The 25,054-nt window shown below is 42.7% G+C and overlaps 1 protein-coding gene and 1 long non-coding RNA gene across 3 annotated transcripts in view; one reads left to right on the top strand and one right to left on the bottom strand.

Annotated features, from left to right (window-relative positions):
• Positions 1–458: 458 nt before the first annotated feature.
• Positions 459–25,054, top strand: part of LOC104146348 (uncharacterized) — a 45,333-nt gene continuing 20,737 nt past the window's right edge. The window contains exons 1-3 of the long non-coding RNA XR_011143325.1: positions 459–874; positions 2,274–2,366; positions 3,325–3,466. This is a non-coding gene — a long non-coding RNA (uncharacterized lncRNA). The remainder of the gene's footprint in view (positions 875–2,273; positions 2,367–3,324; positions 3,467–25,054) is intronic.
• On the bottom strand, positions 21,865–25,049 carry POP4 (POP4 homolog, ribonuclease P/MRP subunit). Of its 2 annotated transcripts, none has more exons than XM_068956199.1 (7): positions 24,943–25,049; positions 24,807–24,859; positions 24,192–24,415; positions 23,486–23,563; positions 23,222–23,283; positions 22,771–22,872; positions 21,865–22,256 (listed from the first exon to the last, which is right to left on the bottom strand). In XM_068956199.1, the coding sequence occupies exons 1-7, from the start codon at positions 24,947–24,949 to the stop codon at positions 22,120–22,122; spliced, it is 663 nt and encodes a 220-aa protein (XP_068812300.1). In that variant the 5' UTR covers positions 24,950–25,049; the 3' UTR covers positions 21,865–22,119. The 2 variants fall into 2 exon arrangements, with proteins under 2 accessions (XP_068812300.1, XP_068812301.1); XM_068956200.1 differs by having other exon boundaries at positions 24,613–24,859; positions 24,943–24,968.

The following is a 25,054-nucleotide window of genomic DNA, read 5'->3' on the forward strand; positions in this document are numbered from 1 at the left end:
CCTCGCGTGGCCCCGAGAAGCGTCTCTGGAGCCGCCGGGGCCTGCGCTGAGCTCGCTTGCTGCAATAGCGTTTGTGTTTTTAATGGGAACCCGATGGACCTGCCGAGGTATTAGAAGTGTTTCTTTTCCCGATTTTCATTTTCTTTAGTAACGATAAAAACACGGGCTGGGAAGCTTGTGGTACGTTTTAGACTCTTAAACCCTTTTTTCCCCCCTCGCGTGCTATAATTATTTTGAATCCACTGTCAGGCCGTTCTTTTTGTGGTCTGCACTACTGATACCCAGTGTCTTGATTTCTCTCTGACTAGCTGTTTGAGGCTCACCTGGGCAGCAACCGTCAACGTGACGGCTAAATGGAGCGTTGGGTTATTCATACCCTCTGGGGTTTGGAGGTTGTTTCTACTTTCTCCCTCTGCAGTAAAAGGTGGAAGTTTGTTGAGGCAACTGCTGCCCAGGGCAAGGGAGGCTTCTGCCTTAACCAGTTGCACTTGAGAAACTGGTTTTGGTTTTTTGTTTTTTTGTTTCTCCTTTTTGGAAGCTGTTACATCCTGGTTTGAAGGTCTGTGATTTGATATATAAAGTCAAGGTTTAACCAGTAATCTTAAAAGCCGTTTGATAAGCAGGCTCAGAAGCTCTTTTTTTCTAGGTTGTAAAAGTTAAACATTTGTGAAACCGCTCAAAAAAGCTGCAGCCGAAATCACCCACTTTTAAAGTCTTTTTACCTTTCTCCAGTTGCATTATCTGATCTATTACCTCTGGCATTTTCTCCAAAACCACTTGTTTCTCAGTAGCAGAAGTATCATGCCCAACTGGGATGCTATAATTTCAAAGCAAGTAAAGGAAACTGCAGCTGCTCCGGCTGAGTCAGCCAAAGGTAAACTCTGCAGGGGAGAAAATGGCTCTTTATTATCTTCTAGTGGCGAAGTTGCTACAGCAGCCTGCAGGAAAAGATTAGGTTATAATAGTAACAAAAACATCTGTTAAACTTGGAGCACAGTGCATGTTTAATGCATGTTTTAAAAAAAGGATTTTGTAAAATTATTTTGAAGAAAACTCAATTTTGAGAGTTAGTTTAGGATGTTAGAAACGAACCTTGATCATCGGATAGGTAGTGATTTTTAACTGATTGACTACACGTGTCATTTTGTCACTGGACAAGACAATTTTTTAACCATGGAGAGTCAGTCTGATACCAAGATTTTATTGAAATGAGTTTGCACTAGTCATACTACTTAATCAGTGAAAAAGTCAATGTATTCATTATGCAGGTTACTTAAAACAGTGAATAATCTCTGTCCCATGCTCTTGTGAGAGTGTCTGTGTGTATGAATGTTTGTCTGATCTGGCTCCCAGTGGACTCAGCTGATCTGCCTCTTTGAGAAATTTCTGAATTGCTGTAATTGATTTGCATCTTTGGAGCCCTATCAACATCATGTGTATACTTGAAAAATGAGGTGCTTCGAAGTCTGACTGTCCAGAAAGCTACAGATTCATGTACCTCTCTGTCAGTGTAGATTTAAACTCTAGACTTAAAATGTCAGCTTGCAACATACCACAGATTCTAAAGATTGCGTTGAAACAGCTGCCAGACAGACCAGTTTCAGAGGGCTGTTGTGTCCACGTGGCTTCTCCTAGACTCCGATACAGGAAGCTGCTCACTTTTTGAATTGTTCGTAGGAATCTGATGCAAAATGATTGTTGGAGTGATGAAAATATTCCCGAAAGCAACCTTTTGAGACTGACTTGCTCCTCAGCCTTTCCTATAAAGAAATATTATTACACAATATACTTTTTTTTTTTTAACATCATGGCTGTGTTTTGCACATGTGCAGCACTTTAGTCTTAGGATTTTGAAGTGCAGCCTAAATTCTAATAACCATGTGATGTTTTATACCTTCTTTACAGATAGTAAAACTGAAACTCAGAGTAAGACATGGTCATATGCAGCTCGATCAGGGAAGTGGGAATGGTGGTGGATTTGCTGTCAGGTTCAGAAGTAGACTGGCTCTAGCTCGGAGTGAATCACTGGGAGGCTGAGAAGAGCCCCAGGAGCTCCTGACTCACGGCCCCGTGTTCCTCACCACGTGGTCGTATCCCAGCTCAGAAATCTCATTGATCACTGAACTTACACAAGCTCTCATATGTGAGGAGCAGAAAAACACTTGCAGGTTCTAAAGTTGGAAGTTTGCATCATGAGAGCCTTGGTGTTTGCTGTACATTGTCCTTCCCTGCTCAGACCTTCACCGCCGTTTTTTCTGGTTATGTATTTCCAGTGCTTAGCACAGTGGAGCCTGGACTGTGCATGGCCTTCAGACAGAGCTGCAACTGAAGTGCTAACAACCAGTAATGACCAGGTTAAAAAAAAGGTAAATTGCACAGGCTAAATTTAAATGCTGTGTAGAACTGCGTTACCCAAAGTGGTTGTCAGCACCCAAAACCATTTTATTTTTAGGCTCTGTGCTTGCGTTTATACTAAGCTTTGGCAGTTGTTTGTGCATCTCAGTACTGCCAAAGGATAAGGTATTTTTCTTGTTCTTCTTAATTTTCAGTGATGAATAGCAGTGGTGAAACATAGTGGGAGAGAGGAATGCTAAGGATTTGCCTACTAAGCCAATTTCAGTTTTAATAGCTTGTTCTGTTCACAATAGCCTGTAATGGTAATCACAACAGTGGTAAGAAGATCTGATCCAAAGCTTGGTAAGAGTTTTAATTTTGGTGGAGTTTTGGATTAGCGTGGAACATGTAATTCCATTTAGGATCTCCTTCCTAAGTCTAAAATACTGTGGGTATTTTATCACTGAATTGCTCTTTATATGATGCCATCAGTGTGTACCACGCTGCATGGAAGAGCATGCTAAAAACAGGAGACATGAAAAAGCTTAAAATTTAAGAGCATGAACAAGCCAAATCCACCAATTTACACTTGTGAGGTCAAGCAGCAGGTGAGCAGGAGTGTGGTAGATGTATCAGGAGTGCACACTGGACGGTGGTATGACTTCTGACTCTGGGAACATGAAGAGGTGAGTGAGAACCTGCTGCCACCAGGACGTGGACGTGCCTTGCCTTGCAGGGCGTACCCCCTGATGTCCCACACTGGCATCCTGTAGCCTGCTTTTTCTGTGTGCCTAGTGCCACGTGCCCCGTCACAGCTCTGGGCTGTCAGCTTAAAAGGTAGCAACAACATTTTATAGCTGAAAAGTGGGCTGGTCCGAGCCAGGAAGGAGGGAGCAGGCAAAGTCTGGTGCTTTGAGGCTCTGGGCTGGCCAGTGAGAAGAGGGTAAAATCTCTATTACCCAAATTAAAAGCTACATTTATCCTCAACAGCCTTGCTGGACGTGAGCAAATGCCTGTGACTGACATGCTGCAGAGACTGTGGAGCAATTGCATTAGTGCTGCTAATGTTGACACAGCTATGGAAGCAACACTCCCATGAAGAAGACGGCATCGTGAAAATGGCCCTTGCCAGGTAATAAGAGATTGTTGCAGTGTGTCAAGAGAAAACAGTTTTGTCCAGGTTCCCTAGTCTCAGGTGTTTTAATGGGTCCTTGTGTTTTTAGCAGCTCATGCGCTCCCTGAACTTTGTGTTCTTTTTCTGAGTGGATCCGTCAAGTGGGTTAGTCACCTTGAGTCTGCCCATCTCCAGGTTTCGCATGAGAGCTGCCTGGTATGGGGACATACAAGGGGGAAAGCTCAGAGGTTTGCTCTGTTCTGAGGAGCAGGATGGGTGAGTACCCGCTGATGAGCAAGCAGTAAGTTGGGCATACTGCCAGACTGCTGTTTCTGGGTAGTGTTTTTCCAGTAATGGGAGCAGGTTCTTATCAAAATATGAAAGGGGAAGGTGAAAGAGGTGCGGTAAGAGGGTATGAAATGCCAGAACTGTGAGAAAGTGCAGGTGTTCAGTGCCATGAGAGGTGTAATGTTAGAGGAACAGCATATGAAAGACATGTAGAAAAAAGAGACGTATCTTAAAAAAACTGCTGAACACATTTGGCAGCGTGCTCTAACAGAGTATTGCATCTTTTGGGCTCAGCCTTCCTCCCAAAATAACATTATTCTGTGCATGTTCTTCATCTGAACTCTTTTCTTACTGTTGCTGTTCTATTTAAGATCTAATATTCAGAGTGTGCTTTTATTGCACAAATTAAATCATGGTGAACAATTAAGTATTTCAAACACTAAACTTAGGTAGATTTAGCATTTCAAATATTAAAACTGTGGAAGAAGCACAGGAACAAGAGTGTGATAATCATCAGTTAATTTAAAAAGATGTAAATGTGTTCACCTATGATTGACTGATTTGTCAAAGACAAATTCATTCAGAAGCCCTCCTTTGCCCATGGATGTGGCTTCTATTTATGTGAAGAACGTGCTTTGGTCTCTTTCCTTTGGAGCTGCTGCCCAGGCTGAGCGTGTGTGTCTCGCTCAGAAAGGGAGAATAATCTCCTTGCCAGGGACACGCACCCTGCCCCACGTCAGTGCCTTTTGCGCAGGAGAGCGTCTGTTGTGAACGCCCCGGGCATCTGAGGAAGTTTTGTGCTTCGAGTGCATACTGCAGAGAGTTCTGTGAAAGAGGAAGGAAAAAAATTAAGGAAATATTTATTTCCCTTCACGCTCTTCAAACATAAGAGTAAACAAAAAGGCAATGGGTTTTTCAAGGTGTTCTGCTGACATCCTGGCAATCCAAAGGGCAAACCTCAGCTTGGCTAAGAATCTGTTGGCATGTTGGACCTTTAAATGGAGAGATGCTAAGCTGAAGGAGGAACCACAGAGGTATCTTTTGTGGTGGAAGGAAGTTTACTGGCTTTTAGAGAAACTGTATCTCTGACTGGGTTGTGCAAGGTCTGAGATGTGACATAGACCAGCGTGGAGAGGATGAGCGTGAAGGATCGCATCATAATTTGAAGTGTAAGAATTGTTGCCTATTTGAGGAGTGCAATGGGAGTTGTGTGTTGGGCAGGTCGGGGACATCTGAGGGAGGAGTGGAGGACTCTGCTGTATACTGCAGGTCAAGAGGCTGTGCAAAACCTGTCTGCACACCTATGGTACCATCCCCTTTTATGGCCTTTTTGGCCGGGGAAGGGGCCTGCAAGAGTTAACGTTTCCTGGGAGTTCTCTTTCTGGTGTGCTGAAATATGCAGAAAGCTTTATTTTTGTTTTTTTGTTTTTGTTTTTTTTTTTCCCCAGAATGAAATACTTTCTTCTCTAACCTCAACCCTGAAGAGCAGCTGGGGGGAGGCAGGGGAAGGCACCACAATTTGGCTCTCTACCATTTGGGCTGTTTGAATTTATTAGCTTGGGAGCCCCCACAAATGCCTCAGGCCGTGCACCTCCTCATGCACCCAACTTGGGAGAATCTCTTACGAATACTGCATGCATTAGCCTTCATTAATACAATTAGCATAATAGTGATTAGGTTTCATTATTCCCTACAAAAAGATAAAGCCAGTAATACATATCTCAGAATCAAATTCCTCGGTTCTTTGTCTTGGGATTGCTTTATTTTGGAGTTATTTGTCTCTTTATATCCTTCCATCTCTTTGAAAAAGGAAGCCACTTAACTGTAAAACTGTCTGGGTCAAAGAAATGCACTGAGATGATCTTTCACGCATGCTAAATAGGTAAATTGATCTATGGGACCCACACAGCTCAGACAGCCACTCAACAGTCAAAACTGCAAACTTCATCTTCTTCAAGCACAAAAGCTACTTAGTTTCCCCGTGTTGAAGACTTTTTATAATAGCAATAAGACAACTCTAGAGAGAACCATCTAATATTAACTCCAGGGAGTAATCATCTAATCACAATCTGGGGGTGATTTGAAGCACTCATCTGGACCAAATGCCTCACAACACCCCAGGAGTGGTTTTATTGCATGATAGCAGTACCCCATTGAGCCTTATTGCTTAATTAAAAACAAATTCCCAAGTAATTTTTTTTGCCTTTCCATAAAAACACAGTAGTACATAGCATGTATAAAACATCCATTAAATGATGGTAGATGCAAATTTACGTTGTGAGATACAATCCGTTTCTTTACCACTTGGGGTTGAAGTTAAATGTAAAACCATTTCCTATAATCTGTGCACTGCTGTGTTTAGAGAGGAATAAATACGGGGAAGAGAGGTTCATTGTAGGATGCCTTGTTTTTATTAAGTGATATGTTTGGTCTCCTTACAAAGGAGTCTGAGTTCCCTTCTGCCTTGCAGACACAATGGTCTTGTCAACAGCGTGGCCTCTTCTGCTTCCTCCTGAAGGTTTCTTCAGCTGGCTGTCTTGTTTAGATGCAGATCTTCAATAGAAATCCCATATTTCTGTCTGGGGTTTCCATTTCTCTCTGGGGAGAGAGCATGAACAGCGAAGGTGATGTGTTCAGGATACATCTAACATACTGTATGTTCATACATACTGTATGAACGCTGCCTGGGTGACTTGTGTGGGTTACGTAGGATGAAGCAGATTAAGCCTGGTAGATAGGTGGCGGAGCCACTTTTGGTGGTTTTGCTGCACAGCTGACCTCTGCCTACACCACAGGCATGGCTGAGATGTCTCGATCTCCTGCAGTTTGACTGGAGCCACTGCTGTGGCTCCAGCTACTCTGCAGGGGACCCAGATTGTGGAGGAGAAGAGTACGGAAGTCCTTTTTGTTCACTCAGGGCCCCAACCGGCAACGCCTTTACTGAGTGCTTTCCCCGCTCCAAAGTGATTCCCAAATGTAGTGCTCCTCTGAGGACATGTGCGTATTATCCCTCTATTACAGGCAGAGGAAACAAATCCAGATTTTTAGTGATTGTCCGAAAATGATAGAGGGAACTTGTGTGAGTGCTGGGGACGCTGTTCAGAAATCCTGGCAACCAAAGCTGTAATTGGGCTTCAGGCCGTAGCACTGAAGTAAATGGGAAAAAGGGTTGGTATGACATTTTCTTCAGATTAGCCTTAATTGTTTAAGATGTGCCTTAATTCAGATTAGCCTTAATTGTTTAAGATGTGCCTGAGCCTACAATTTTTGCAATAAAACCTGAGAATTATCAGTAACTAGTAGTCTAGTTGGTCCGTATACCCAGGCTGCCTTGTGGTACCTATGAACTCCAGATGGAGGATGACACTTATCTCAAAATCTCACCCAGCGTGGGCTCCACTCAGTGTCACACACGCCTTTCTGTTTTCCCCCACCAAACGGTGGTTACCCAAGGACTGGTGAGAGCTGAAGTCATGTGTGATGTATGCGTAGGTACTGCTGACAACAAGGCAGAGCATTTGGGGTTCAAACTGAAGAGGCAACACAATTTGGCCTGTGTTTAGATTCTGTCAAACATAAATGCTTTAGTGTTTGGTGAACCATTTTGACAGAATGTTTTCCTGACTTCATTTTTAATGTCCTTTTAGAGAGCTGTTAAGTGGTTAAGAGTTTTCAGCATCGTACTAATGAACTGAATTGGAGTGAAACTAGTTGCCTGCTTCTGCTGTCCCAAACCCAGTCTGAAAAGGAGGCAAAAAGAATAATTTCATCTGCGTATTTAAAACTGTTCTGTAGTCGCTTGGGACACTGCCAGGCCAGGAAAGGACATGAAAGGACTTGATAGTGTTCTTGAACAATAAACATTTGTACCTGAGAGATCTCTGCTGGCTTTATGAGGAATGCCATTATTTTGCTTTGCTCTGACTCTCTAGGACTGGCTGCTCATGCAGCTGGAATGGAGCGAGTAGCCGAGAAAGGAAAACCCTAACAGGCTTTAATACCTTTGCTAAACAGTTTCTCTTTTGCTCAGATGTGTGCCAGTTTACAATATTTCACTTTATCTTAGTATGTCGTGGTGATGGCTGTGTGATGCAAGACAAGGCTCTGTTGGCTGAGGGAAGGGGTCAGCCTACTCCTCCTCAGACTTGTTGGCCCTGTTGCACGGGCTCAGCGTGGGGCTGTTGGGGGGGCTGGGTGATGCTCTTTGCCTGCCCCAGGTGTGATGTGGCGACCACTGGTGCTGGTGCAGCCTGTATGGGTGTGCAGGGTGGTGGATGGAGATGTCTTGGAGCGGGGCCCGAGGAGCCTGGCTGCAGCCCTGGTGGAGCATCTCCCGCGGGCGCCATTTGGCAGCTAGGTTTTGAAGCAGAATTGGGCGGTGGGGGGCGGTTATTGGCCTCCTGAACAATGAGAAAAAACAACTGTGTCTTACCTCTGTGGCAACCAGCCATGCTGGCGAGGCCACACCATGCCGCTGGGGTGGGCAAAGGCATGCCCCAGTGGCATCACATGCCCAGCTTACTCTGAACGACTGCAGCAATGCTGAAGGGTTTGCAGAGTGCAAACCTATACTTTTGTCTCCTCTAGATTTGTGTTTTTAAGCTGTAGGACACAGAGTAAACATGAGACTGTAACTACATTTGTTTGGCCTTTCACAAGTTGAGGAGTCAGTCTAAGACTGATGAATGATCCTGGGATGCGTATGACATCCTCCAACAATATATCCCTTTGTGGGGGAAATATAAGGTGTGATATTTTAGCAGTTGGAAATGCTTGGCTTAGTTTGGTTCTGTTTGCTATTTTCATTTTGACACAGAAGGCAATTCAGAAAATATATATTTGCAGTAAGTAACTTGAAATTGTTCTGGAAACATCGGAAAAGGCAGGTGACATAGAGCAAGACATACACCAGACTAGCTGTGCACACAGGTGCAGTAAAATAGCAAGTTCATATTAGGTAAGGGAGCAGTTTCTAGGCACTGTCAGCTTCATGGGTGATTTTGTCAGAGCAGAGCAAAAAAAAAAAAAAAAAATTACTTTGTGAAAATGTGAGTACGTGGCTCCATCTTCTGGTACCAAAGCAAAATGTGTTGATCTGGGTGTTGAAAAGGATAGCCATGAGGTGAGGAAACTTCTGTAGTACTTTCATATCAGCTGCAACAAAAGCAACAACAAAAAATAATTAATTTAAGAAATATGTAACAAATGCTAAGAGGAAATATACACTCAAAGCATGATGCGAGGTCTTCTGGGAAGATTATAAATAACATCTCCAGGGCTTTCTTGTTTGCATCATGTTTGGAGAGTCCTGTTGGGTACCCAGTCTGCGTGTTGGTGCCTGGCTTAGCCTGGTCCTGTCTGCTGCTGTTGCACCCTTGAGCTTTCTGGCTGCTGCTTTCTGCTGGTACTTGTGACTGACAACCAAGCCACAAGGTTTTTGTGTAGTTTTCCTGAAGCTACAAACCATTCTGCTGCCAGGGATGAAAACGGTCTTTTGAAACACACTCATAAGCCAGCGGCCCAGAAGTGACCTGTCTTCCAAAGCACACCTCCCCACTTCTGCATGAAAATGGTGTTTGGTCAGAGCACGGACTGTACCAGCTAAGCCTGACACCTGCTCGGGTACTAATATTATCTCCTGCTTGTAGCTCTGAGAAGTTTTTCTTTTCCTTCCCCTCCCCAATAATACCTTTGGCAAAAAAGATAAAATTCATGATAGGTGTTCATGGAACTGGTAGCTGGCTAGAAGGAAAGGCGGGCCGGGCCGTCTTTGAGGTGGAGTACCAGAAGTTAAAGGAAATTAAAGCTGTGTTAGCATGTCACCAAATAGTGCGTGTTGTTATAGTGCATATTGCTCATGCTTAATTGAGCTTAATTACTCAATCTGTTCACCTTAGTAACTTACTTTCTGTTAAACATGGAAGTAAGTCTTTCTGCAGAGATAGAAGATGTTATCGTTCTCTGGGATAAGCCTCAGGTTTTCTAAGTGATCCTAAAGAATTGTCCCAACTTTGTTGTTGGTTTGGTTGGGTTTTTTTGTTTGTTTGTTTGTTTACAAAACCAGAAATGAAGGTAGCTATCTTGATGCGACGCTGACCTAAAGGTGTTGTTCACTAGTCATTGCAAGTAAGAGACGTTACACTGTAAATGTACAGTTAAAAATAAGGATCACATGCTTTTTTTTTTTTTTTATTTCCATATGTATATGGAAATAAGTTTTCCTGGAAGTTGAGCCTAGGACGTACAGGACCTCATATTCTCTATATATAAAGCATTAATTTTCAGTCCAAACTACTGCGTGGCAGAACTGTGAGAATGAGGGTGTGGGAACAGGAATTCTGTGGCCTCACTAGTTCTGCCCTTACTGGTGCAGCTCTCCCAGCTGGCACACGTGGCGAGTTATTTGTATGCAGCACTTGTCCATGGGAGGCCAGTTCGGAGACCTGCTTGGAGAGAGTGCGTTTATGTCAGTCCAGCACCGATATGGCAGGGAGTCGTATCACAAAAACAATCCCTAACATAAGCACCAACCAAGGTTTCTCCTCATGGCCTCAGCAGAAAGGCTGTGGACTGAAACCAGAGGGAGATCTAGCCTTTACTTTTTAGCGTGATGCTTTCAGTCAGTACTGGGCTCCACACACACTGAAGCATTTTGAACGGCCACCGCCTGTGCAGATATAATGAGAAGACTGCACCCAGCTTGCATTTAGCATTTCTAACCTGTCCGCACAGCCAGAGTGTTGTGGCCTTCCCTGGGCATTACCCGAGGTCTCCTCTTGATGCTGCCTCCAGCACCTACAAGCTTTCTTTTTCTTCTCTCCTATGTTCTTTCCATATTCAGCCTCCAGCTTGATCCTGTTTCAGTTCATTGCTGGTTGTGAGCTTTGATTTCTGGGGTCTGTGGCTCTTTCTGTATCCTGGAGATTATTGTAACAGGATCTACTCCTGTTTCTGAAAGATGTCACAAGGGTGGCACCTTTCACAAAAACTAACAGTAAATAAATGCTACAAACTTCTTCTATTAAAAGTACTACACAACTCTTTTACTAGAAAGTACAAAACCGCAGCAAATCCAGCCTGGGGTGTGTTTGATAAATCAGATCTTTCGCAGACATCTGGAGATTGTGTTTGCAATTCCCCAGCTTGTTTCGTAGTCAGTGTTACCATCGTTCAGGTTACTGTTGTTGCCACTTTTTACTTGTTAAAACACATGCGGTGCTTTATTGCTGAAAAAGTGCCCCTGCCCTGGAACAGAAAGTCTTTTGAAAATCCTTCTTGGGAGTTTGCTGTTTAAAGAAACAAATGTCAAATCAATTGTCCTAGCTCAGAAAAACCATTCTGAAAATACAACTGTGAAACGAGATTACTTGGATGCTGTGATAGGGAGTGCCTAAGAATCTAGATTGAGAATTATGTAGCACACCTAAAATAACATGTGGAACGAGTAAACGTTTAGCTTTCCCTACAAACAACTGCTTAAAAATACTAGATCCCAAGCAGGAACGTTCATGCCAAGTTTTAAATCTCATTTGAATTTTTATAGCTGTGATAATCTCTGATATACAACCCAGGAAATAGGGTCTCATAACAGAAATGCCGAGTCCCTTGACTATAGCCTTTCCAAAAAAAAAAAAAAAAAAAGAGAGAGATGCTGTAATAGGCTATAATTCCAAGGCAAGTTTGCAAGGCTGGCTTATGTCTGCATATCATCACTCAGATGGGTCTAAGCTGGGCACTTTGCGTTATTTGAGGATATTTGTGTGTACATGAAGTGGTATGCAGCTGTTCCAGCAATGTCAGCTTTCTAAGTATATCGGGCACAGTCCAGCCTATCCCTTATCCACCAAAATGTTGCCACAGTAGGGCCTGGCGACAGGACACACTGTCATGGAAAGTAAAGAAGCGCTTAGTTTGATCTTTCCTGTTTCTTATTCTTCTCTGTTTCTGTTCAAAAGAAATAGAAGTTCCCGAGGAGCCTAGGCTGCAGAAGGATTCCATGTGCCAGTGTGCTTTTCCCTCTCATTATCATATGCTTGCAATCAAACTCTAATTTTTGAAATAAAAAACCTGCAGGATTCTTTATTGGGACTATTAAACCTTCAATCTTCATTATTTAGGATGGCTACTTACCTTTTACTCAATGAAGCCATAATGCAACTGCTCCTATAAAAACTATTGAAATGGCTACTGTGGCAGTGAGTAGATTTTCCTCCGTGTAAAATAATCCTCTGTGAGTAAGACATAACTATCATTTACATTAATTAGGCAGCCATATAATGGGGTGTTCAATAGCTATTACATCATTTAAATTCTTCAGTGAGCACCTCAGCCACCCAAGAACTATCCAGCTGAACATTTCCGAGTCCATAATTTTGAAATAATCCTTTACAAGAATATGCATGGCAGAGTGTTGCAGACAATCTTACTGAAAAAAACCATTTTATTCTAATTTATGGGACTGATTTAACATTTACAAGAAGTGCATAATCCTGCTTTTCCTTCTCCCCAAACTAACAGTGCTGTTAAGTGGACTCAGTTTTGGAGCAAATATGGTGCGCACACTAGAGGATGACTAAGGAGCTTGTACTCAGAGGTGTTGATCAGACAGCTGGACTTGCGCAAACAGTGAGCGCCTTCCCCTAAACATCCTTGTTACATGACTGGGGGCCTTGAGCCACCTAGCTCAACTGGGAACCCCTGACTCATGGACAAGTGAATGTGGTCATACTTGAGGTTTTGTTTTTAAACTCTTAACTTCTGCTTTTAACAAGCACATGAGGACTTCAGCATTCATGTTCAGTTTTGATTATTGACTTAAAAACTATGAGGTCCAGCCAATGTGCTTTGGTGTTTCTGGTTCTATTGTGCTTCCCAGAAGCTCTCATGTAAGTATTAGAATTAATGTTCTAACTCTGTTATTATTCGCTGCTATCACATGAAAGGTCAGTGCAATGTACGTACATGTTTTCATATATTTTCAGATCAAGATCTCCATCGAAAGTGTGCACATTTGTCATGAGGCGAGGAGCTTATTCTGAGAACTGAATGAAATGCGGCTGAATTTATTAACCAATATGTTGTAAGGAGATTTGTATTGACAGGCCTGTGCTGCAAATCTTTAACATGCTGTTTGGCTGCCTGTAGAGGGCAGTGGCTTTTAGAGATTGCTCAGTGTCTGAAATGAAAAATAGCACGTTTTAAATTACTTGTGCTGGGCAATAGTTAGGTTCTGTGGGAATAGTTCATAACAGAATGGAAAAAAGTAATAGGTTAAAAATAAAGTTTTGTCTGGAGAGCAGGGCAGGCTAGATCATAAAGTTTTGGCTGTGCCTTTTCCTTCACCCACCTGGTTCAAAACCATCAGTCATGTTATTTTAGTCAGTTGCCTACTAGATTTTTTTCTCTTCTCAATGTTTATAAGGTATTGGTGTGACTAGTATAATAATAATAGCAAACAGCAGGGCTTTTTAATGGGGTGGGCTCTTAATTCAGTGTCAAATGTTGTGGGGATCCTGGTAGTTCTCTGTAACCCACATCCAACAGGCAGACTGAGCAGAGGTAGGTGTCAGAAGCTTGTCTGCCGGTAGAGCGCCAGCGCCTGTTTGTTCTGCAGCCCAGGAGGTGTGCATTTGCCAGATGTAACTGCTCCCCTCCACAGCAGTGGATGCTTGATGTTCTATTTTTCACTTTTGCTAATGAGTTCAATTAAACCAGTACACTGAGGGAGAGTTATGTCCTACCAAAACAATGCATGCTCATCAATGAACCACTGTAGGGAATGTGACTCAGAAGTGGAGTTAGTTCCCTTAGGAATGATAGCATTGCAAGAGGGGGAGCATGGGGCAGAGGCAGGTAAAACCTCTGCGAAGTTCCCCACAACCGGTCACTGTTGTCATATAATTTGGAGTTGTATTTATTGACCTAGTATGTAGGACCACAGTCTGGTGAATGTTGTACTATGGTAAGCTTTGTAAATCTGATTTTTGTTTCTGTTTATCGAGACACACAAGGGTGAGCTTTTGCGGTTTTGTGTATCAGCTAACGTGCTTTACTCCCCAACACACCACACACCAACTAGCTGGCCTTGGGCACAAGAAGACAAAACAGGTGAGATAAGAGGCACAGCAGATGAGGGTTGTTCTTGCAAAGTATTCAGGTGTTTTCTACATCAGGAGAGCTTGTTTGGAGATCTTAGTTACCAAAGAGGCCAGCTGTTGGGCATTTACCTCACCTATGATGGTGTCACAGATTGGTGCCAAAAAGGACAAGTGAGGGATTGCTGAAACCTTTTTCTTGTGTTACTGAGGGCAGCATCACTGCAGACGCAAAGCGAGATTAGCTGGGGAAATATCAGCGTGTGCTGAGAGGGGAGGCCCAGGCAGCGGGAGCTGGGAACAAGCCAGCCAGCGGTCTCAGTGCAGCCATGCAAGTGGTTGCAGTGGGGCTCGTCCTTGTCCTGCAGGGACAGAGAGTTGACTGGTACTTTCTATTAATTAGAAAACTCATCTGGGTATATTTGGGGTCTTATAATTGGGAAATGAGTACAGGCAGCTGGTCTGGAAAGGGGCTGAGGAACCGCCCTGTTCAGATAAAAGCAGAGCCTCTGTGATTGTGAGGTGACGCCCCTCCTTTTTCCTGAAAACATGCTACAGATGCTGAGGAGCAAGAAAGTGTCCCAGGTAAGTGTCTATCCCAGCCCAGTGGGCCCTGCCCAATATCACAACTGTATTCTAGGTGAATTAAAAAAGAGGGGGAAGGGGATCTGAAAAAAGGAACCGTTGCAGTTCTATGGGATAAGACAAGGGATGCCACTTAAGAAAGGAGTTATAAGCAAAAATGCTACGTATTTGGTGCTAAATGCGTCAACAGCTTTGTGTGATGTGTGCTGTTCTTGGACATGCACCATTCGTGGGGCATTAGAAACCCCTCGTGGTATGCGGACCCAGCTTGCTGCAAGAGCCCTGTGGCAGGCTCAGCCCTTCCCAGCAAGGCTGTTGAATGGCCAAGGACAGCGTTTGCCTTGCAAAGTGAATAACTTGATAACTTTTAGAAGAGACGATGTGGCTTCTGTTCACTTCCCAAGGACCACTTTGTGTTTATTTCTGCAGTGTTAAAGGTTATCTCTTATACTTCATTAAAGCTTTGTAAATGATAAAAATAAAGCAAGTGAAGATGCAGAGAATGGCCAGTAGCCTCCAGGTGGTTAGTGGGTAACACATAGTCTGTAACAAAATCAGGGCATTTTTTCCCCTAGAAAAATGGAAGCCTGCAGAGGACACACAGGGTTATCGCGGTGCCTAGGCAGACACCAGTGAGTGCCTGTGGTTGAGCTCTGCAGGATTTCTTTCCCCTACCAGACTGATTCTCCTTCCCTCTGTTATTCCTTCTCAGCTCCATCTCGCTCTGTGTTTTTGCCTCTATTCTTTCTCACCCCATGCCATTTTTCAGTCTGTTTCTATTAGAAGATGATTAGAAGATGACATTAATGTTTCTGGTCTAAGTTTTTAAGCTTAGCCAGCTTTGCCTACGCTTTATATATATGCTTCAGTCAGCGTCCTTTTCCAAATTGTATCTGCCTGGCATAGCCGTATCCTCTCCTTCCCTATACTTTTGCAGTTCAAAAGGGGCATTGTTTTAGTAAAATACTAACATATTAAGAACAATGTGTTACTATGCAAATTGCATGACAGTATCCAAACTGTTTTGAGGTTTGTTTAACAAGAGTCCCTTGGTCAAAGGTTGTCATATGCTTAGAAACGATTTTTAACCTCTTGTATTGACACAAATCCTTCCACACCTGAAATCCTAAAATGGACCCTAGGATCACCTATCAGTGGGATGAACTTGTCCAAGACTTTAGAATTTATCATTAAAGCAAGCTATGGTCTGAATCAGGACTTTATGCTTTTTTTTTTTTTTTAATACTTCTCTAAAAATGAGCCAGTGCAGAGGGACAGTAGTATCTGTGAGGACCTGATACCTTATTTGCTTAAAACAACTCCCCTTCCCCTGAAAACCCAACCAAACAAGTCCCCCCAAATCTGGAAGAGGATGCAAGACTCATCTTCACTCAGTCAGGTTTGTACAAACCTATCTCTAGCATAGCTAAGAAACGTAATTCTTGATTTAAAAAAAAAAAAAAAAAGTATGTGGAAAGTAGAGGTAAGGGTGTCTGTCTGAGTCTTTCTTCCAAGTTAGTAAAGAACAAACATCTCAGGAGGCTTTTTGGATTTCCATTGTACTGCTGAGGAAGCTGTCTTTGGAGAAAGTATAAAAACACTTCTCATCATCACATAGGCAGTTCCGTGTGTTACCTTGCATGTGACTTAACTTTAATGTCAAGCATCTCCAACAATGAATTACCTTTGGTGTTTCCAACCGAAGTTGGCTTTTTTTTTTTTTTCCTCTCCACACTTGTCTTAAATATTCAAAATTCAGTAACTGGTTTGACCTCTTCTTGTACCATAATCAAAGAAATAATCTGAACTGAGAAAATTGTGTAACTATTTGAGTGTGTATAAATATGTGTGTATAACCTAGTGTGAAAGTACATTGTTCATTATTCTCTGGTTAGCTTTTTCTTTAGAGAGAGAGAGAGAGGGAGAGTGAGTTTAGGTATAAAAATCATTGAGAAAAATGTGTCTGCTCCATGCAATTTTGAGTTCAACATATGAAGGAAGATGCATATCAGAGACAGCTGTGATTAGTTCTCCAATTTGCTCATATTAAATCCATTAAGTATTTACTATCTTGGCTAATGAAGAGATGGGGAATGGTCATGAATCAGTAGGGGAACAGGGGCAAGCAGTCATTTTCCTGTTACACAGCTTGTAAGAAAGTTCCTTCACAAGCAACGGGGAGTTTATTGCGTTTGAGTGCAGGACGTGCACAGGACTGTGCTCTGATGAAGGACGCTGGGACAGGAGTTCAGTCAAGTTGCTAATGGCAGTGATTTAGCTTAGGTGATTTATGGGGGCTGCTTGGACACCTCACCAGTCATTACGAAAAGGCTCTTCAGGTGACTTACCAACTGCAGTAAAGGCTTCTCAAATGCTCTGGCTGTTCATATCCCTTGTTAGTCTGTTTGTCATCTGTCTTTGTGTGCCGCTAGCACGCGACTGCCTTGAGACTTCTGAACATCTCTTCAGCTCTAGTCACGGTAAAAAATGAAAGCCTTGCCATTACTTACGGAAAAAGACCGCTAGGCCGTGTTCCGGGGCTGGTTGGGTTTTTTTTGGTCACTGAAACAGTGCTTAAAAAAAGAGGGGAGGGGACCAGTAGCTACAGGAAGTTGTATCATGTTCATCTGTGCATGCATATGGTAGAATGTATGTCCTTCACAGCACAATGAAACATGATTGTGCTTCATTCCAGTTGTATGGCACTTCCATTAATGATTTCTATTTAAGACGGCCATTAAATGTTAATTAGCTGGACTATGCCAATAAAGTTCTATTAGCTTCCCCCTATTAATTTAATATCATAGGCATTTAACAGATGTCTTAATTAGATGTTACATTGAAGGCTATGAGCAAAATTAAAATCAGATCATTGTCCTGAAAGAAAGTTTGTACTGCGACTTACATTTCATACCATTTGTTTGTTTTTTCCCTTCTGGACTCTCACAGGAAACCAAGGAATTTAATCTCAAAGAACTTTGAGAGGAATAATGTAGAAAAGGCAAGAAAATATCTTAAACTGAACAACTTTCATGCATCTTGTTCACATAGATATGTATTTACTGAAAAAGCTTGTAGTCTTTGGCACTTTCAAATGCTTTTGTCTGTACTGGGAACAGCTTTTCCAGCATTTCCTTCTCCTATCTTTCCATTGCTGTGAAATGACTCCTGTTTTTTTTTCCCCCCTATATAAAATATGCATCTTCCACTTTCCTCATTTCAAGGGCAGTACTTCACCTAATTGCCACGCAGGTTTATTTCTGTACCAGCTACTTTATTTCTTGACTTCAAAGGGAAGAGAGCACCAGTCCTTTCTTTTTGGAAAGCAGCATCACCTTCGCTGTTGACTGCAGCCGGTCCGAGGTGGCTCAGTGGTGAGCACCTCAGCGATGCTGAACCTGGTCTGTGTGGAGGGATCCCGTGGCTGGGAGATGCGGCGCTCTCAGCCCATCTCCAGCAGCAGGTCCTTTAAAAATGAGCTGTGGAGGCCGAGGAGCTGAGGGCTCACCAGCACAGCTGGCGTGTTCAGAGGATCAGGGAGGGATGGAGGCAGGCAGTGCCAGCTCTGGCGCCGCCACAGCAAAGGAACAGTTGTGGGACTTGCAGTGCCGTCTGATCCACTGTCCTGTGTGTGCTCTTGGCTAGAGCTGGTCTACTCCAGTGCTAGGCTTTGGTGCATCATACGTGTGAGACAACAGCTACCATCTCGCTAAGGGGGTCTCTCTGGTTAGCCATAGACATTTGAATGGTGGTGGGGAGAAACTCCTCTTCCTAAATACAGGTCTTTTGTTTGATCCTGAAACTAAATTCACAGATTAAATTGGAAACTTCTGAAGGCTAAACTTTTAGCACAAACATGTTAAGTGAGTTAAACGCAGGGGTGTTGCTTTCACCTGCCAAAAAGTCAGACTTGCCTCACTGATGCACATCGAAGAGAAGCAGGTGGAGACTGGGAGTGTGGAACCTGGGCAGCCAAAAAAAGGTGATCCCAGAATTTAATAGTAAAAACAGGATATTGGGGGGGCGGGGGGGAGGGAGAGGAGATAAAGGGGTCCTGAAGCAAACTGTGGGCAGGGCTTACAAGCCACTTGCACTGAAAGTTGAACAAGCTTCTGGGGTGCAGTAGGGGCATGCCTGTTACAACCACTGCTGCAGACTTCTCCAAAAGGCAAATGTTTAGAGAAAGCTTAAGTGATAGAAGCTTCTTCACCAGCAGTGCTGTATTAAGGGTTGGTGAGCTGAGAGAGGCTTGTAATGGGAAGCTACCTAACCTCTTGTGTTTCAGAGATGTAGCACTCACAAACGAGTGCTATAAACTAGATACTATCCAAGCTAACCTTTTTTTTTCTTTTCCATTTTGTATGCATCTAATATCTCTTTATATAGATAAGAGATTTTTTTTAATGTAGAACACAGACATCATGACTAAAGACGCACAAAAATAGGCTGTAGTAAAGCTAGATGAAGAGAGTTTAATATTCATAAAGCAATTTCTTTTACTAATTAGAAAGTACAAGATCAAGGGTCACTTCTATTTTTGAATTTCTTGCTGCAAGTCCTTTCCATTATTGTGTGACATGTTCACACACCTGATACCCAACACCCTGACACAGAATCAAATTTACCATTTGTTTATTAACAGAAGTGCAAGTACATACACTGGCTTGGCGTCTTCAGCAGAATGGTTTAACTGTGCAGAGCTCATGTTAGCTTTTCAATGGGTGGCTAAAGACACACTAATTTTTCTTAACTTTAGTATCAAGAGGAAACAATTGATATCATGGCACACTTACTTACCAGTGTAGACACTTCTGATTTAACCTTAAAGTAGTATGTTACTAGTAAGTGCCTGGTAAGCAGACAGCTTATATAGCCCTTACAAACGTACATATTTTATTTTTAGTCTTCCTTTGTGGGGAAAAAAGGCAATCACAGGTTACAGCTTGTTGTATGCAGCTAGAACTTCATGATAAGACTTTGAAAGGCTTTGTGAAATCTGTAATTTTGCTTTTCAAGTTTCTTGCTATCAGTACGGAATTGCTCATAGGAAAGAACAGGACCTCTCTCCTTATTGCTTGTAAAACAGTGCCAATTTATTTGTCTGATCAGGGCAGTGGAAATACCAACTGCAGTGATCTTTCCTCCCAGCAAGAGTATCCCCAGCTCTTCCCAAGGCCTATCATTTTCCTCCCAACCCTGGTGCTCCCATTGCAAGTATACACACTTGCACTACCTGTGACTTTCTCTAGACTAATGTATAAACTGACCAAATTTGGAGCCTGCGCTGCAAGCTCCAGGAAACTTGCAATCACAAATTCATGAATAAATGTTTTTGAGTACAGTGCAAACTGATAGCCTTGCATGCATGAGCACCCTGGCTAGGTGTGGGAGCTGTCAGATAGGAGCAGGCTGTAGTACAGCATCACCCTCATTCTCACCTGCCTTTCCATGCCAGTGTAATTTTGAGGTTTTTAACAATTAAAACTAGCATTATTTTTTCTTCTTTATTTTGAAGGGGGACTGAACCATTATGACTTCATGCTATTTATAAGCTTCGAGTGAGGCATTTATTGATGTCTCCTGAAGTAAACACTTCAGTCTGTGACACCACCCCTAGAAAGCCCAGCAAGCAGTATAGGATTCCTTTACTGGGGGGGAATTGTACAGGCCAGACACATGGAGGGGATGCTTGTGGGGCAAGGGCAAATCCCTAGTTTATCCTTGAACATTAAAAAACACCGTTTCAGGAATATTTAAGAGCTGCAAGAATTGCAAGGCTGCCTTGGAGCAGCTTTGATGCCTGTATCCTTCATATTGCTATCTCTGCTTTATTTCTTGTACAGTAAGACTAATGATAAAATATACTTCTAAAAATACATCTGCAGCTTCAAGATGTTCAGTTGAAGTGTATATGCTGCTAGATGAGTATCATTAGCAGAGCTCTGCTCCCTGAACAGCAGCCCTAACTGAGGGTCCAGCACAAGGCAGATAGTCTTTGCTTTTTTCCATCTCCTAGCTAGAGCTAGGTTAGCTGAAAACTACACAGCCCCTGCAGAGCCAACAAGGACTGGCAAAGACAAATGCTTGCAAGTATCAGCACTTCTGAATGCACATTAACAATAGTTCTTTAATATCAAATTTCTCCCAGGGTATAGTAAAGGTGGCTGGTAGCTAGCTCAGATAGGCAGCCAGCATTAACACCTCTACCCCTGGAAAGAGCTCATGTCAGATCAGAGAAAAGTCAGATGGCTACTGTCAGTCAGCTCTGCTGTATCTAGAAACCAGCTCTTTAGAGCTGAGTTGAACACCTAAATTCTCAACATGTTAAAGTGATCTTTTTTGAGAAGGGGTGAGGGGACCACATTCAAGTAGGCCAAGGTATCCATTTTCTATTTTGTTCTCTATTGCTTTTCTAATGATTTAATATTTGATTATTTAACTACTGAGCCCTTGTTTCCATGGTACTATTTATCACAACCCTGATACTTTGCTCTTGTGGTAATGTGCAATTAGTTTCCTATGATTTTTTTTTTTAAAAGGATTCATGAACAGGATTTAAGTGACTTTTGTTTTGGGATTCTGAGTAATCATAGGAGCTCAAAAGACAGCAGCATTTTCAGCTGTGAGTCCTAGCAGATTTAGGCACCTGTAGCTTTTAAGACAGATTTTCTGGTTTAGATGCAGGCATCCAGTTACCCAGCTTCCACCTATGTTATACCTTTGACATCTGTGCACTTAAGTTTTGCCTCCGCAACTTTTTCCTCCATTCAGAAAACAAGACTCACGAAATAGCACCAAGTTCCAGACTAAGATGAGAAGTGTAACTTGGTGTTATCAATCTTCACAAGTCAGATGCTGGAGCATGCCCTAGGCTTAACGGTGGAAAATTGAAAGTTTGCTTGAGCCTCTTAAAAATAAGACTCTTCATTTCACCATTAAAAGATACCTTTTGCAGTACAAAACCTTTGTTACTGGCTCAGTATACTTGGAAGAGGTCATTTTTCCCTGATGCCTTCAGAAACAGTCTTTCAGAATAGCATGTAAATAGTAGTTAAACTTCCTCAGTAAACTACACGTTTCAGTACTTTTTTTCTAAGGCAATTTAAAATTTCATTGTGAAAGCAAGACAAACAGCTGTAGCCAGTTTGTATGTTTATTCACTCATCTACATAGCTTAACATGATTAACTATGGGGAAGGAGATATTCAAGGTAAAGCTTATTAGCTGAAATAACTTACTTGCATATGCTTGCACTAGGCAAAGATGTTAATGTCAACCTGGGAACAGTGATCATAGAGAAGTAGTTTTTGTCACTTTGTCGCCTTACCAGCTTATAAAATACAGCCCAATTTACACAGAAGGGAACGATAAAGTCATAAGATGGAATTGATTTTCATTGTGTAAAAACCATTAATTGAGACAGAAGTCAGGAAATCCATAGTCAAGTAATCCGTACTAATCATAACAGTTTAATGATGATCAGAATGTTATATACATGTAACAAAGCAGATGCAACTACAAAGCAGTCTGACCGCTGCAGTTTAAGACAAAACAGGTTGTAGTCATTCTTCAGTATGAAGAAATGCTTTAGAAAACCTTCACACATTATCACTCATTTCATTTTCAATCTGCCAGAAAACCTGGTCTTTAAGCTGCAGGAAAGCAGCAGATATGTTTTAATAACACGTCTGAATTTCCATGAAATCATAGGTCAATAGTTCCTTTCAACTTGAACTTTTTTGCAGATCGCTCACTTGCTCTAAGCTGGAACTTGCTTCCATAGATGTAGGAAATAAATCCATCAATCTCCAAGCTGAATACATTGTTCAGTTTGGGAACAACTGAAAATGGAAGAGGAAAGAACTTAGAAGTGGACTAATGTTAAATGCCTGTTCCAACAAGATACTGTTGTGTACTGGGGGACATTACATATAGACCGGAGGTTTGCCACCTTTCAAGGTTTTTAAGTTTTGGCAAGAAAGAGAAAATAACCTGACACTTCAGGTTTTACATGGGAATTAAAGTTTGACCCTGAAAACAGGGCTTGCAGTAAGTGTTGTGGAGAACATCTACTGCAAGTCAGATTAATCTAAACCACCTACATAATGTCAGGTTCATAGGAAATGAAGCTAACTGCTCAGCTCTACTGTTATATTTGGGCAAGATCTTGGGCTGTTATGTAGTCAGTAAAGACATGCAGTTCTGCCACTCTACTTGCATGTTAATGCAGAGAGCTAAAAATACTGATAATGTACTACACCATGTACGTTTGCTCACACATGTAAGATGTTTAAGAAATATTTCAGATTATTCAATATTCAAATAGTGGAAAACACTGACAAATTTGTCCTATACCTTTTAATTTGTCCTCTTTAGTGATAATTTTGAAGACGTGCTTCATTTCCTGTAGAATGATTCCTGTTATCCCAACATAAGAGGGGCACTTGGATTTTGTTACTGAAAAAACAAGAGTATGCACGTATTAGAATATTTTCGGATGGAAGGAGTTTGATTGGTGTTGTACAGTTGCCTCATTTTACAAGCTGGTTTGTAATACCTGGAATATCTAAATTTATTCTGAAAAAATACTATCACAGTAATCACTCATAAAACTCATAGCTAGTCTTTGTAACTAACAACGAGGTTTTTGGGAGCACTTGAAAAGTAGCGCTGGTAAGCGGAGGAAGAGTCAGTCACCATATGATCTCTACTTTATGAATCTAGCATTGATGATATTAAAGGGAATTTAAATACAATATAGGAGTGTCTACTGAACTTCAGAAAGTTTCTAAGAAAAATAGAATACCTGTAACAATAGCTCCATGGAGATCAGCTTTTAACAGTTTGCCCTGAATCATCTGTGGTTGCCTTGAATAGGGTGGGGGTCAGAGAAAGAAAAAAGCATATGAAAGGAAGGTTTAGAAAACACGACCATTGAGATCATGGTCAAAGCTTACAGAAACAGAATGTATCCTTAGCAAATAACTATTATGTTTCAAGAAGTAACTCGGTAAACTTTGGAATACCTAGTAAGTCAAGAACACACAAATTTTAAAATATCTCAACTTACGCATCTGGTTTAAGTCCGTAACATAGGTCTCTGATATACTGTTTCCAGAGTTCATGCAGTGGTAGAAAGATTGCATATCTGCAATGAAATGACAGAAATATTACACAAAACTTTGTGGAAATCTACTGCCTGATGACAGAGTTAAGAAACACTCACACTTTATGATCTGCTCTCACAGTTTACCTGAGAGGCAAGCCACTCCATGCAACAGGTTTTGCACTATTAAAAAAGAAAAGTAACATCCACCCAAAAATACTGATGTATTTTACAAGATGCAGGTGCATCTTCTAAGGCTCAGAAACCTTTTAACTCTTATACAGCTATTTCCTTTTACAAGCAGTAAGAGCTTTAATCAATGTGAATTAGAGGAGCCTGATGCAAGGGCTTTTATTCAACATGCATTAATTACAGGAATCTGATGCAAAACTTCCATTTTCTATCTGGTCATGAGCATTCTAACTTTTAACACTGGAATCACAGATGACTTCATTTGGTACTGGCTTTGTGTTATACTCAGGTAGACAAAAGGAAAGAGACCCAGCAACAAACACAAGAAAAAGGAACGGTTCTCTCTTGGCAAAATGCCACAGACAAAACGTCAAACTATTATATTCTAAACGGTTACATCCATAGGCACTTGTCATTGCTTTCACACAGTTTTGATGTACTTTCCCGCTTTCACTACAGAAAGTCTGTAAGGTCATACCTTCGCTGTTCGGGTTCAATTTCAAAGAGCCGCAATTCTCGCCTTTGCTTGGCGGTAAAACCTTTTGTTTTCTTTCTCTTTCCCTTTTTCTTCTTTTTAGAGTAATGCTCAAGAACTACAGCTTTCCGAGTTAACATGTCCTGGATAACTTCGTCTTTCATTTTCGGCATACTGCGCTTCAGGAAGGCGTTTACAAAAGCTTTGGCCTCTTTGGATCCTTGAGGCTAACGAGATAGTTGGAAAGAGTTAAGTTCAGTTAAGTTAGAAGCTTGCCCCTGGCTAGCAGTTACATCAGGTGGACAAAACCATCACGAGATTTGGAGAGCGACACCCGAGCGGACGGGACAAGGCTCTGCGTGCTGCGGCCTCCCGCCTCCGGCAGCGCCGGCCTTTTCTTGTAAGCGGGCCTACTTAATGTTACCTCTAGCGCTAACGCCTCTGATGCCTCTCGGGGCTCCAGAGGCCGCCTTCAATCTGAGAAGCGCCATCCAAACGCTGAAGCGGGGCCCAGCGCGCCTGAGGCCGGGCCGCTGCCGGCGCCCCAGCCAGGAGGGGCTGCGGGCTGCCCGGGCCGGCCCCAGCAGACGGCAGGGCGGGTGGGGCCTGCGGCGGTACCTGCGCGCCCAGCTCCTCCGCCGCGCCGGCGGGCAGGCGGCCGTACAGCAGACCTGCAAGGCACAGAGCGGACACCGCGTTACGCCGGGCGGCCGCGGGCGCCCGGCCCGGCCCCGCCGCCGGCCCCGGCACTCACCCTCCATGGCGGCTTCCTCCGCGCATGCGCAGCAGCGCTCCTCCCGCAGCCCTCCGAGAGGCGGCGCCTGCGCACCGCCGCCTTTTCAGCGGACCCGGCCCGGGGAGGTGGC

The sequence above is a fragment of the Struthio camelus genome, chromosome 10, assembly GCF_040807025.1.
Source record: "Struthio camelus isolate bStrCam1 chromosome 10, bStrCam1.hap1, whole genome shotgun sequence".
NCBI classification, from domain to species: domain Eukaryota; kingdom Metazoa; phylum Chordata; class Aves; order Struthioniformes; family Struthionidae; genus Struthio; species Struthio camelus.